The sequence below is a fragment of the Pristiophorus japonicus genome, chromosome 14 (assembly GCF_044704955.1).
Source record: "Pristiophorus japonicus isolate sPriJap1 chromosome 14, sPriJap1.hap1, whole genome shotgun sequence".
In the NCBI taxonomy this organism is placed as follows: domain Eukaryota; kingdom Metazoa; phylum Chordata; class Chondrichthyes; family Pristiophoridae; genus Pristiophorus; species Pristiophorus japonicus.
This window is the reverse complement of record NC_091990.1, coordinates 158,807,995-158,822,493: the sequence shown is the minus strand read 5'-3', so window position 1 is coordinate 158,822,493 and position 14,499 is coordinate 158,807,995. Positions and strand designations below refer to the sequence as shown.

Sequence of the window (14,499 nt, the reverse complement as noted above, 5' to 3'; positions counted from 1 at the left end):
AGTTAACATGCAGGTACAGCAAGCAATTAAGAAAGCAAATAGTATGTTGGCCTTTATTAGACGAGGATTTGAGTTTAAGAGTGATGTCTTGCTGCAATTATATAGGGCCCTGGTTAGACCACACCTGAAGTGTTGTGTACAGTTTTGGTCTCCTTACTTGCCATAGAGGGAGTGCAACGAAGGCTCACCAGACTGATTCCTGGGATGGGAGGATTGTCCTATGAGGAGAGATTGATTAGACTAGGCCTATATTCTCCAGAGTTTAGAAGAATGAGAGGTGATCTCATTGAAACAAACACAATTCTTACATGGTGTGACACGGTAGATGCAGGGAGGATGTTTTTCCTGGCTGGGGAGTCTAGAACCAGAGGTCACAGTCTCCGAATAAAGGGTTGGCCATTTAAGACTGAGATGAGAAATTCCTTCACTCAGAGGGTGGTGAATCTTTGGAATTCTCTACCCCAGAGGGCTGTGGATGCTCAATCTTTGAATATATTCAAGACTGAGATTGATAGATTTTTGAATATCAAGGGATATGGTGATTTGGATTTGAGGTAGAAGATCAGCCATGATCTTATTGAATAGAGGAGCAGCCTCGAGAGGCCAAATGGCCACCTCCTGCTCCAATTTCCTACGTTCTTATGTTCCAGAGCTTAGGGCTGAGGCAATAGAAGGCACGGCCACCAAAGGTTGAGCAATTATAATCAGGGATGCTTAAGAGGGCCGAATTATAGGAGTGCAGATATTGCAGGGGGTTGTGGAGCTGGAGGAGATTAGAGATAGGGAGGGGTGAGGCCATAGAGGGATTTGAAAACAAGGATGAGAATTTAGAAATTGTGACATTGCTTAACTGGGAGCCAATGTAGGTCAGCGAACATGGGGTGATGGGTAAATGGGGCTTGGTGAGAGTTAGGACATGGGCTGACGAGTTTTGTATGACCAAGTTTAAGTAGGGTAGAACGTGGGAGGCCAGTCAGGAGTGCGTCGGAATAGTCAAGTCTCGAGGTAACAAAGGCATGGATAATGGTTTCAGCAGTGGATGAGTTGAGGCAAAGGCAGAGATGGGCGATGCTGCAGAGGTGGAATTAGGCGGTCTAAGTTATGCCGAGGGGTATGTGGTCGGAAGCTCATTTTAGGCTCAAATATGACCCGAGCATTGCGAACAGTGTGGTTCAGCCAATGTTAGGGATAGGGATGGAGTCAGTGGCTAGTGAACAGCTTATGTGGCAGGGACTGAAGACAATGGCTTTGGTCTTTCCAATATTTAATTGGAGAATATTCTGCTCTGTCAACAGCGGGTGGAAGTGAAACCAATTTGCTGTTGGCGTGTCATATTTTCTTGCTCTTTTTCGAATTTACAGAGGATCGAAATAAGATTGATGTTCTGTCATTATTTATGGGTAGCCTTGTCCCATAGCTTTTGACATTGTACCATGTGTAACATAGGCCAACCCATGCCAAGAGCAGGTTGCACAGGAACCGGGCAGATTTTACATTCCCTGTCTGTCAGACTGGACCCAATTTAATTCTAGGCATAACCTTGTCCAAAAGTACAGCACAGTACGCAGGTGCAACAGCTGATTTGACTTTATTTGGCTGCTTCACTCCAGTTCTGCTATGATGATCCAGAATATTTTGTTCATGTAAATGAATGATAAATGAGATGTGTAATTACATTAAAAAAATAGTACTGGAGAAATTAATGGGACCGAAAGCCGATAAATCCCCTGGACCTGATGGAACCTCCGCTCCGGAAAGCCCACGGTGGCATTTTAAGAATCGTCTTCCATTTACAATAATTACCCATAGCTGCATCTTTGGGATTAGTTTAGTTCTGACGAATTTTAATTAAGTAAATTTACTGAGATTTTCAAGATCTGAGAAATAAGTGTGTGCAATGTTTAAATTCATGAACGCACAGGACTGATTTAAAATGGCTTGAAATGTCCCAATAGTGCAGGGGCCTCTCTCTTGGGATCGTCTTGATTTATACAGTACGGGGAAACTATGAAGGCCCTTTGAACCTGATGCATTTCGGTTTTTTTGCATTGATTGAACTTCCCCAGGGTCTGAGGACAAGACACTAGGAACTCATCACCTTTCAGCTAATTATAATATTCATCCGGCAGGCTTATATTAATACAATAAGTCTGAAGACTGGAATATAAATCCCCTCTTTAATTTATCCGAACAGATCATCAATAATCTAGATTGGAGTTATTATTAGCAGTAGACAGTAAGTGTGATTGAACAGCCGTCAAGGCTGTCTTTCATTTGAACCCTTGGTATTCACTCTGTTCTGTGTTGATTTCACGTCAAAGTAAGCCATGCAAGCATGAGAGAACAACAGAGAAAACTCACTTGTGACATTCCTGATCCCAGGTGCTGAATATCTGAAATGTGATTGGCCATATGCTGTAAAGGACACCTACTCTTCAAAAGATTCAGTTCGGTCTTTTTCTTGTTCCATCAACTTGCATTGACAGCACAGTGAACAGGCGATAGGTCCGAGTTTCGCAGTTGTCCCTACATCCTGACACAGATGAGAATCTGGCATGCCATCTTTAAGCAAGTGAATGCAAGATGCATAAAACAGTTCAAACTAAATTGATTGCAAAAGTTTGCCAAAGGAATTCTTGATTTTTAAAATTGATTTTAACATTCCATGCAGAACTATTAGTGAACAGACTTGCAGGCTTTGACATGACAGCAACACAAGAAATGAAAACCAAAATTTCCTGGCAATCTTAATGAACGATATAAATATTCCTCCATTGTGTATTCTGTGATGGCCTGAATTTCACTGCGAGAACTGACTCATCGATTCATCTCATTCTCTGCACGTGTTTTATAGATTTATGCAAAAGTCTTTGAGCTTTATTACTCTAAATAGAGGCACAATATATTCACAAATGCGTACGTATGTGCTGTTGTCTAACAAATAGACATAATGTATAACTTGTGTACAAAATAATGAAAAAGTAAAACTGCAATGGTCTCGGCAATAAAAACATAACTTTTCAAGGATGCACGATAATCTCTTGGTTCTACATTATATCCTCTTTATTGGAATAAAAACAAAACGCTGGAAATCTCAGCAGGTCAGGCAGCATCTGTGGAGAGGAAGCCGCGTTAACGTTTTGGGTCGATGGCCCTTTGTCAGAACTGGAGGAAGGGTCATCAACTCGAAACGTTAACTCTGCTTCCTCTCCACAGATGCTGCCTGACCTGCTGAGATTTCCAGCAGTTTCTGATTTTATTCCAGATTCCAGCATCTGCAGTATTTTGCTTTTGTCTCTATTGGCATATCTCCCAAATTGAGATAGTAAAATAAACAGAGAGTGAACTTTACTCAGTGATTTCTGAGGAGATCAGCAGTGTGGGATGTCAGGGGAATGGTATTGGAAGATTGTGTCATTGGCTTCTGTCCTGACTGACTGACTGCTTGTTTTCCTCAGATGTGGAGAGACAAATACAGGCGGCTCCACACATGGCCAAGAAAGTGATTCAGCTGCTTAGAAATAAAAGCGAGTTCACAATTGTAGCCACGATCCAACAAAAGAGTTTAACCTCTGGGGTCATCTTGTCCATCCATGAGTCTGATCTCAGGTAGAGTAATGCGCAGTACACCCGGTGAATGAACGAATAATAATTTTTACAGGCAAGCCTGCAACCTATTGGTTAACACTGTGCATGTTTCAGAAGTCTAATGATATTTTTCACATGGGGTTTAAATTTGGTCCGAAATGGGCCATTGGAAATGTTTTCATGGTTTAAGCACCAAAGCAATTTGTTAGTCCTGGCTTTGCCGCGGTAAGCCTTTTGATACATCAGTATAACTCACTGGATTGGTATGGGTTTACCAAACGCAGGATAATGGGGTGTCTCTGGGAGGATTGCAAGGTGGTAATCCAAAGGAGGTTGCAGATGTTGCCATAAGCTGCTTGACTATAGCTCCAGCCATTTATCATTCTCATCTAATTCCTGAGACCAGATTGCCACTGAAATTTTTCCCATTTGCTTTGTTTAATAATTATTTATGTATCTATTGTGTTAAAGGGTGCTTTGATTCCATTTTCTGTCTAAGTTTCTGCTGATGGAATCACCTGATCAATAGGGTGCTTTGATATTCAGTGTTTCTATAGTTTGGGTTGCAGGATGGTGACATCTGTGAGCAATCTCCCCACAGTTACACTGCTGAAATGTGCTCCTTCTTTATCCAGGTAGCAGCAGCATAGAAAAAAGGAAAGAAAGATGAAAGACTTGTATTAGATAGCGCCTATCACAACCAATGTTGCCAGTAGGCTGTTCTGTGTGGCCTGTTTCTTTCAATGTAAAAGCTTGTGAGCGGTCTCCGTGGGACCTTGCAGATTACTATGCGACCGTGTATGTGCACAGCTTCGAGGGATCATTGAGCATAACCTAAGGACCTCCCAAAGCTCTTTGCAGCCTTTACACTACTTCTGAAGTATAGTCACTGTTGTAGTGTAAGCAACACGGCAGACAATTTGCAAACAGCAAGCTCACACAAACAGCAATGTGTTAAGTGACCAAATAATCTGTTATAGCGATGTTGATTGAGGGATAAATATTGGCCAAGATGTCCTGTTCTTCTTTGAAATAGTGCCACGGGATCTTTTACATCCACCTGAGAGAGCGGACGGCATCTTGGTTTAATGGGCCCAATTTTGGCCATGACTTGCATCAATTTTTTTGGAGTAAGTTTTTTCTGGCGTAAGTTTTAAAAAATGCCATTTCCCCCCCAAAATTTGCTCCAGAGTAAGTCAGTTAGGTATGATTTTTTAAAGTTTTTTTTTTCAAAAGGGGGCGTTCCCAGACACTTACGCCAGTTTTGGCCATTTATGCCACTTTGGTCAGCTAAAACTTACTCCAAATCGACTTAGGTCAGCATATGTGGCCAGCTCTGAAAAACATTGCGGGCAGTTAAGAATTCGGCGCAGGTTAGTACTTTTAAAGTACCAGCACTTACAAAGCACTAAACAAAGCACAACAATAAGCATTCAGTAACATATAAAAAATACAAGGAAGCTGAGAGGACCTGCACCAAGACTTACAAAGCACTAAACAAAGCACAACAAGTAATAAGCAATCAATCAATAACAAATAAAAAATAGAAGTCCTACCTTTTATGTCAGAATCAAGTTTTTAAAAAAAAGTCCCCCCCTCTCCCGCAAAAAACCTCTCCTCCTCCGCGACCCCCCGCCCCCTACCTAATCAAAGCTCTCCAGCACAACCATCAATAAATAAAAAATAAAACTGAAGTTCTACCTCGGGCCGGGAAGTCAGCGGGCCGGCTGGCCGGTGTAGGAGGCCACTCGGCTGGGGATAGGATGCGGCGAAGATCGGGGCATCCCTTCGGCCGGGGATAGGGGCTGCGAGCATCTGGTCTTGCTCACAGCCCGCAGGACACGCTGGACGGGCGAGGAGCATGCGCGCAGTCTTCACTGCGCATGCGCGCAGCTGCCGGCCGTGCTTTCTGTGCTGGCCTGTTGCTCCGTCCCTCACTTCATTAGCTAAGCCACACTGGGACACTGGAGACTCGGCAGAGCGGGCAGGATGGGGCCCCTTTTTTTCGCTGCTGTTTCCAGCACGCAAAGTCGGCACATTTAAGGTAAGTGCATCGAAAAAAGGGGTTGGGGAAAATTGGGCCCTATGTCTCATCCAAAGGACGGCACCTCCGACAGTGTAGCACTCCCTCAGCACTGCACTGCAGCATCAGTCTGGGTTATTTGCTAAAGTTTCTGGAGTGGGCATTGAACCCATAACATTCTGACTCTGAGGCGAGAGGTAAGGCAGCTGATCTTAGCGATGCAAACGCAGGGGGTCGGGGTTGGCACACAGACGTCGCTGATCTGCGACGTAGATTGCAGAAGCGTCAGGTGTAAGAGTGCAAGGCATTTTAGAATTTCTGCTCAGACACTGGGTGAGCAGCAAGACCATCAAGTGATGTTTTCCCTTCTTTTGTGCATCAGAGTGCTACCAGTGATTGGTGGGCCAACAAAGGGGGAGGAGAAGCACTTGTTTTCTGTGCTGCTCAGAGAACTCAGGAAACTGTGGGTCCGCAGTGCCATAAAGGTCACTGATAGGTTATTTCTATTGAAGTGTACAGTCAGTGGAAGTAGTGCATATATCTGTCATTGATTACATTCCATCAACGAAGAAGTGCCTACAGTTGATGTGTACTTGTGTCCAGACTTGTAGGACTAAGGGCTATGTAATAATCATTGCATGATGCCAAGTGATGAATGGCAGATAATTGCTTGTCGTTATTTGTTACTAACAAGGTGGGTATGAATGTTACAGAATATTTATACTAGAATAGAAAATTGACAGTTCTGCACAAAGAAAGTTTTAACAAGTCATGCATGAAAATCAGAACTTCTCACGGAAGGCTGGGAGAATTCACTGCATATCTAAAGCCTGTTGGGTGATTAAAAAAGAAAGAACGGCTTGGATTTATAAAGCGCCTTTCACGACCACCGGGCGTCCCAAAGCGCTTTACAGTCAATGAAGTACTTTTGGAGTGTAGTCACTGTTGTAATGAAGGACACGCGGCAGCTAATTTGCGCACAGCAAGCTCCCCGAAACAGCAATGTGATAATGACCAGATTACCTGTTTTTTTTTTCTTATATTGATTAAGGGATAAATATTGGCCAGGATATTGATGGATAGTATTACGGATAGTAATATATTGAGGTCGGTTAGTCAAAACTCTGCTCTGATGGTATTGTTGACTATTTGATAGATTCATAAAATGGCCTAACATGTGTGAACGACTCTCAGTTTCATGCATTGTTTACTAGGTTTGAGGGACATGTCCAAGGAGTTTAAGTGTTAAGACATTGGTGTGCCTGTAGGCATGTGATACACAAGTCTGAATCATGGCTACCGGAATATCAGAATGCGGTCAGAGAATTGTCAAAGATCTAGCCACTTCAGAATTTTTGAAGGCATCTCCATTTTCAGAAAGTGGACAAGCATTTCTTAGTGTGATTCTGCTTCAATTTAGGTTAAAATTCGGCCCTGTTTTACATCAGAGGCCTGGTTGCCCCACAGGGACGTCCCCCATTACCTGGATATGTGCCACTCCAGAATTACTTGAAGGTCACAACAGCGTTGCTTTTACAAGCAACCAAGTCTGAAGGCATCAATGCAACAAATCATTTGCGACAGTTGTGATCATTCAGTCCAATCCAGACTCTGTATTTTCCATGCATTTGCATAGAGTTTAACAAAAAAAAGAAAGACTTGCATTTCTATAGCATCTTTCACGACCACCGGATGTCCCAAAGCGCTTTACAGCCAATGAAGTACTTTTGAAGTGTAGTCGCTGTTATAATGTAGGAAACGTGGCAGCCAATTTGCGCACAGCAAGCTCCCACAAACAACAATGTGATAATGACCAGATAATCTTTTTTAGTGATGTTGATTGAGGAATAAATATTGGCCAGGACACTGGGGATAACTCTGCTGAACTACTTCGAAATAGTGCCATGGGATCTTTTACGTCCAGCTGAGAGAGCAGAAGGGGCCTCGGTTTAATGTCTCATCTGAAAGATGGCACTTCCGACAGTGCAGCCCTCCCTCAGCACTGCACTGGGCTGTCATAGAAACATAGAAAATAGGTGCAGGAGTAGGCCATTCAGCCCTTCGAGCCTGCACCACCATTCAATAAGATCATGGCTGATCATTCCTCAGTACCCCTTTCCTGCTTTCTCTCCATACCCCTTGATTCCTTTAGCTGTAAGGGCCATATCTAACTTCCTCTTGAATATATCCAATGAACTGGCATCAACAACTCTCTGCGGCAGGGAATTCCATAGGTTAACAACTCTCTGAGTGAAGAAGTTTCTCCTCATCTCAGTCCTAAATGGCCTACCCCTTACCCTAAGACTGTGTCCCCTGGTTCTGGACTTCCCCAACATCGGGAACATTCTTCCTGCATCTAGCCTGTCCAGTCCCGTCAGAATCTTATACGTTTCTAGAGATCCCCTCTCATCCTTCTAAACTCCAATGTATAAAGACCCAGTTGATCCAGTCTCTCCTCGTATGTCAGTCCTGCCATCCCGGGAATCAGTCTGGTGAACCTTCGCTGCACTCCCTCAATAGCAAGAATGTCCTTCCTCAAATTAGGAGACCAAAACTGAACACAATATTCCAGGTGAGGCCTCACTAAGGCACTATACAACTGCACTAAGACCTCCCTGCTCCTATATTCAAATCCCCTAGCTATGAAGGCCAACATACTATTTGCCTTCTTCACCGCCTGTTGTACCTGCATGCCAACTTTCAATGACTGATGTACCATGACACCCTGGTCTCGTTGCACCTCCCCTTTTCCTAATCTGTCAGTCTAGATTTTTTGTGCTCAAGTCCCTGGAGTGGGACTTAAACTGAGTCAGAAGGTTGTGGGTTCATCAGTATAAACTTTTGATTTGAGTCCATTTCTTTAATAGGGCTTTAGATGCATGGGTGGTGCTTTTTTCCTCAGAAGATACTGCTCAACTGGTACAGTAATTGAGAAATGTGAAATGTGTTATTTATGAATTGTTGGGTTTGAAACTACATACCAAATAGTTACAGTTGTGTTTCTCACATTACTGTATATAACTGTATCTTACCATGCTATACATGACTGTAACTGGATATGACCTGTAACAATAAGCATACCTTACCACCAGGGGTGCACTTGCAGGAGACACTCCATACCTGTCCCACTGTGGTATATAAAGGGAGGTCTCAGGCAAGTGCAGCACTGGAGAGCTGGAATTAAAGGTACAGGTCCTGAGTGACCTTGGCTTCAGCATGTGTCTCGTGTAAGTCAGTACATTAGAGTCAGGACTTAACAGTGGCGACGAGTTATGGGATCACAGAATCCACAGAATGGCTACCAACAGCTCAGATGAGAAATACAATGCTGGAGACAATTGAGATGACTTTATAGAAAGGCTCCAGCAAAGCTTTGTGACCAAAGATTGGCTGGCGATGATAAGGCAGACAAGAGAAGAGCCCATCTCTTGACCAACTGTGGCTCGAAAACATACGCTTTAATGAAAGACCTGCTGGCACCCGAGAAACCAGCAAGGAAGTCGTTTGAGAAGTTGAGCACACTGGTGAGAGACCACCTGAAGCCAGCGAGCAGCCTATACATGGCCAGACACAGGTTCTACAACTACAGATGCTGTGTGGGCCAAAGCATACCCGACTTCGTGGCGGAACTTAGGAGGCTGGCTAGTGTATGTGAGTTCTCCGATGAACTAAGGAGAGAAGTACTGAGAGACGTTTTTATTGAAGGAATAGGCCACGCAGACACATTCTGAAAGCTTATAGAGACTAAGAACTTGACTCTAGAGGCAGCAGCACTGGTCGCACAGACGTTCTTGGCAGGCAAAGAAGAAACAAGGCTGATCTATACTTCGGGTACGACAACCAACGAGGCATCGGAACAAGGGGTTCACATTGTGAAACAAACCGCTACCCCCACACACAGACAAAGGCAGGAGAGCAGGCCTTCAACAGCAGACAGTGGCGTCAGAAGCCATCAAAATCAAGCGCCACATGAACGGCCGATCACACCTCATCAACCCACAATGCGAGCAATCAACAACAGATTGAGAGAAGCTCAAGGGAGATCAGCCAGACGCAGCTCATCCTTCGGAAACAATGGAAACGGTCTGTGTTGGAGATGTGGGGAAAGGCACTCAACCAGGGTGTGTTGATTTCAGCATGCCGTTTGCAGAAACTGCAACTACACAGGGCATCTGGCTCGCATGTGCAGAAAAATAGCAGCTTGGCTGGTATACGAATCGGAAAGCGGACCAGAAGACGGTTGGAACAGTGCACGGGACGCCGAGGTTCAGCAGGTTAACACGATCAATGTCCACTGTTCTTAGACCAAGACGCCTCCAATTATGATGGGGGTTCTACTCAACGGGATACCCGTCAACATGGAACTGGACACAGGGGGCCAGTCAATCCTTCATGAGCGTTCAACAATTTGAACAGCTGTGGCCGCACAAAAGCAACAGACCAAAACTCTCAAAGGTCGACTCCAAGCTAAGGACCTATTCTAAAGAAATCGTCCCAGTCCTTGGCAGCGCCATGCTCTTGGTCACACACAAAGGGATGGTGAACTGACTTTCCCTGTGGATTGTCCCCGGGGATCTCCCAGCCCTGTTGGGGAGAAGCTGGCTAGCAGAACTTAATTGGAAATGGGATGACGCAAGAACTGACCGAAGAGTCTAAGCTACTCACCACCATCAACAAACATCGAGGCCTTTTTGTGTACAATCGATGCCCATTCGGCATCAGGTTGGCAGCTGCTATATTCCAGCGCAACATGGAAAGTCTGCTCGGGTCCATCCTGGGGACAGTTGTGTTTCAAGATGACATACTCATCACGGGCAGGGACACCGACTCTCATCTCCGCAATCTTGAGGATGTACTAAGTCGATTGGATCGGGTGGGCCTAAGAGTTAAGAAATCCAAGTGTCTGTTTCTTGCGCCTGAGGTTGAATTTTTGGGCAGAAGGATTGTCGCTGATGGAATCCGCCCAACCGAATCCAAAACCGAAGCGATTCGCCTGGCACCCAGGCCCTGGAATGTTTCGGAACTGCGCGCCTTTCTCGGGCTACTCAATTACTTTGGGAACTTTATGCAGAACTTGAGCACGCTGCTGGAGCCTCTCCACGTGCTACTCAGAAAGGGGTGCGATTGGTTTTGGGGGGACGCCCAAGAACGCGCCTTCACTAAGGCACGCAACCTTCTATGTTCCAAGAGTGTTTTAGCCTTTTTTGACCCAGGTAAAAAGATAGTCCTTACGTGTGATGTGTCAGCGTACGGGGTCGGGTGCGTTTTACAGCATGTCAATAATGCGGGTAAATTGCAGCCCGTTGCTTATGCCTCCAGGTCACTTCTGCGGGCGGAGCGCGGGTACGGTATGGTTGAGAAGGACGCGCTCGCGTGAATGTATGGTGTCAAAAAGATGCACCAATACCTTTTCGGGGCCAAGTTTGCGTTAGAAACCAACCACAAACCCCTCACCTCCCTACTATCCGAGTGCAAGGCAATCAACGCCAATGCCTCGGCGTGGATTCAGCGGTGGCCACTCATGCTGGCGGCTTATGACTACACGATAAGGCACAGACCAGGCACAGACAACTGTGCCGACGCGCTTAGCAGGCTACCCCTGGTGATCACAGAAGGGTCCGATGAACAGGATTGTGAGATAGTCATGGCAATCAATGCCTTTGAATCCACAGGTTCGCCCATGACGGCTCGCCAAATCAGAGCCTGGACGACTAGTGACCCAACGTTATCTCTAGTTAAAAGATGCGTTTTAATCGGTGACTGGGCAGAGGCTCGCGATGCCTGCCCCGAGGAGGTCAAACCCTTCCATAGGCGCACGCATGAATTCTCACTACAGGAAGACTGCCTGATGTGGGGCAGCCGAGTAGTTATGCCCTTACGAGGCAGGGAGGCGTTTGTCCGGGAGCTCCATCGCGAGCACCCAGGGATCGTCCTTATGAAGGCCATAGCCAGATCTCATGTCTGGTGGCCTGGCATTGACGCGGACTTGGAGCTCTGCGTCCGACGGTGCACCATTTGTGCCCAACTCAGTAATGTCCCCAGAGAGGCCCCCCCTAAGCCCCTGGCCCTGGCCCACCAAACCGTGGTCGCGGGTGCATGTAGACTAAGCGGGCCCATTCATGGGCAAGATGTTCCTCGTAGTCGTTGATGCATTTTCAAAATGGGTCGAGTGTACCATTTTAAACTCGAGCACCACCTCCACCACTGTGGAGAGCCTTAGAACTATGTTTGCAACGCATGGCATTCCTGACATATTGGTCAGTGATAATGGTCCATGCTTCACCAGCGCAGAATTTCACGATTTTATAGTTGACCACGGTATAAATCACGTTAAGACGGCACCTTTCAAGCCGGCCTCCAATGGCCAGGCGGAGCGAGCAGTGCAGATCATTAAACAAGGCATGCTCAGAATCCAAGGTCCCACGCTGCAGAGCCGCCTGTCGCGACTGCTGCTGGCATACAGATCTCGTCCGCATTCGTTGACTGGGGTTCCCCCCACGCAACTATTGATGAAACAAACCTTAAAGACCAGGCTCTCGTTAATCCTCCCAGACATGCATGAAATTGTTGAGGCTAAGCATCAAAAGCTAACTGAGTATCATGACCGAAATTCGAAAGGGAGGTGGAATGAGATAGTGGACGAAGTGTTTGTGCTAAACTATGGCCGGGGTCCCAAATGGCTTGCAGGGACAGTAACAGACAAAGAGGGAAACAGGCTACTGGTTGTACAAATGGACAATGGCCAAACCTGCCGGAGGCATGTAGACCAAGTAAAAAGTAGATTCACTGAAGAACCAGAGGCAGACTACAATGTGGAACTCACACCACACCTGGTGGTCAGACAGGTGGAACAACCTGAGGAAAGGGCAGTCTCAACAGACAGCCCAGGCGAGATACCAGCAATCACACCGAATGAAACAGACGGCCCAGGCGAGATACCAGTAGTCACACCGAAAGAAAAACAGGCACCAAGGCAAACAACTGAACCACAACTAAGACGCTCCATGCGAGAGCGCAGACCACCTGAGAGACTGAATCTATAAAGGCAATAAGACCTTGGGGGAGGGTGATGTCATGTATCTCACATTACTGAATATAACTGTTTCTTACCATGCTATACATGACTAATTGGATATGATCTGTAACAATAAGCATACCTTACCACCAGGGGTGCACTTGCAGGAGACACACCATACCTGTCCCACTGTGGTATATAAAGGGAGGTCTCAGGCAAGTGCAGCACTGAAGAGCTGTGAATTAATGGGGGAGGTCCTCAGTGACCTTGACTTCAGCATGTGTCTTGTGTAAGTCAGTACATTAGAGTCAGGACTTAACAAATACCATGGATTTTCATTGTGTTGCTAAGAAAACAATTGGTTTTGAAATTGAAATCTTGGGGATCATTTTAACCTTTCTCTCCCGATGGGAAATTGATGGTATCAGATCAGCCATCTATTTTGCATCATGCCCAAAGGTAAAATTGGCGGGTTTAAATCGGACGGCCGATTCAATCCCATCTGTTTTCCGTTAGGAGGGTTAGGTTAAAATGACCCTGTTTTTGTGTGTAATGTTTCCACATTTGTGCATCTTCCAACTGGGAAATATGGCTGGGATGTTTGTTCTTTCAGGAGATTTCAGTCCAGAAACCACCCTGTTATCCCTACTGGGACCAGGTATAAAGGGTTCTTTCTCCCTTTTGCACCACCACCTTCCCTCAAAACTGTTTTTGTCAGAAATGAGATTTCATAAAATTAGGTTTTACCTTATTTGGGACATAGCTGTATCTAAAACAAAAATGTCACAAAATCACTGTGATGAAAGAGTGTGTAAAATGTCTGACAACAAATCTCGATCATTATTCACCTGGAAAGAAGCAGAGGCTCTGTATAGTACTCACTCACAAAAGAGTCCAATTAGAGTCTGACTGATAAAGAGCAATAGAACAGGAAGTAAGAAATAATTAAATAAAATATCTGCCCAAGTTATACAAGGGCGTGTAGAAACTGCTGCAAAGTGATGTGCAAATCCTGAATAAACGTAATGAACACAGCGATTTATGTGATTGGAGCTGGAAGTGTTAGTAGTAAAAGAAATTGCGATCGAAGGTAAGCTAACATAAGTTTAACCATTATTTTCTAGTTGGTTGATACTTCTGTGGGGGGAGATGAAATGAGAGTGAGTTATTTCGGTGCCCTTTCACCCCTGGCATTTTAGTTTAAAATCAACAACAACTTGTATTTATACAGCGCCTTTAATATAATAAGACATCTGAGGGCGCTTCACAGGAGCATTATCAAACAAAGTTTTACATTGACCCACATAAGGAGATATTAGGACAGGAAACTTGGTCAAAGAGGTAGGTTTTGAGGGGCGTCTTAAAGGAGGAGAGGGAGGTAGTGAGGCGGCAAGGTTAAGGGAGGGAATTCCAGGCTTAGGACCTTGGTAGCTGAAGGCATGGCTATCAGTGGTATCGTGATTTAAAATCGGGGATATGCAAGAGGCCAGAATTTGAGGAGTGCAGAGATCTTGGAGGGTTGTAGGGTTGTAGGAGGTTATAGAGGGGGGCGGAGGGTTGGGGGGGGGGGGGGCGGAGGGTGCGGGGGTGAGGCCATGGAGGGATTTGAAAACAAGGATAAAAGTTTTAAAATCCCTGTTTTTTTTTATGGTTCTACATCAACTATTTAGTCTTCAGTGTAGGGGGCATGATTAAGAAGTTTGCAGATGATACAAAAATTGGCCATGGATAGAGAAACTGTAGATTGTAGGAATTTATCAATGGATTGGTCAGGTGAGTAGAAAAGTGACAAATGGAATTCAATGCAAAGAAGTGTGAGGTAATGTATTTGGGGAGGGCTAACAAGGCAAGAAATACACAATAAATGGTAGGA

The 14,499-nt window shown here is 45.2% G+C and overlaps 1 protein-coding gene across 1 annotated transcript in view; it reads left to right on the top strand.

The window, feature by feature from the left end:
* Positions 1–14,499, top strand: part of LOC139280163 (protein kinase C-binding protein NELL1-like) — a 1,006,941-nt gene that overhangs the window by 6,618 nt on the left and 985,824 nt on the right. Inside the window, exon 3 of the mRNA XM_070899716.1 lies at positions 3,459–3,609. Within this exon, the coding sequence (XP_070755817.1) occupies positions 3,459–3,609 (151 nt within the window). The remainder of the gene's footprint in view (positions 1–3,458; positions 3,610–14,499) is intronic.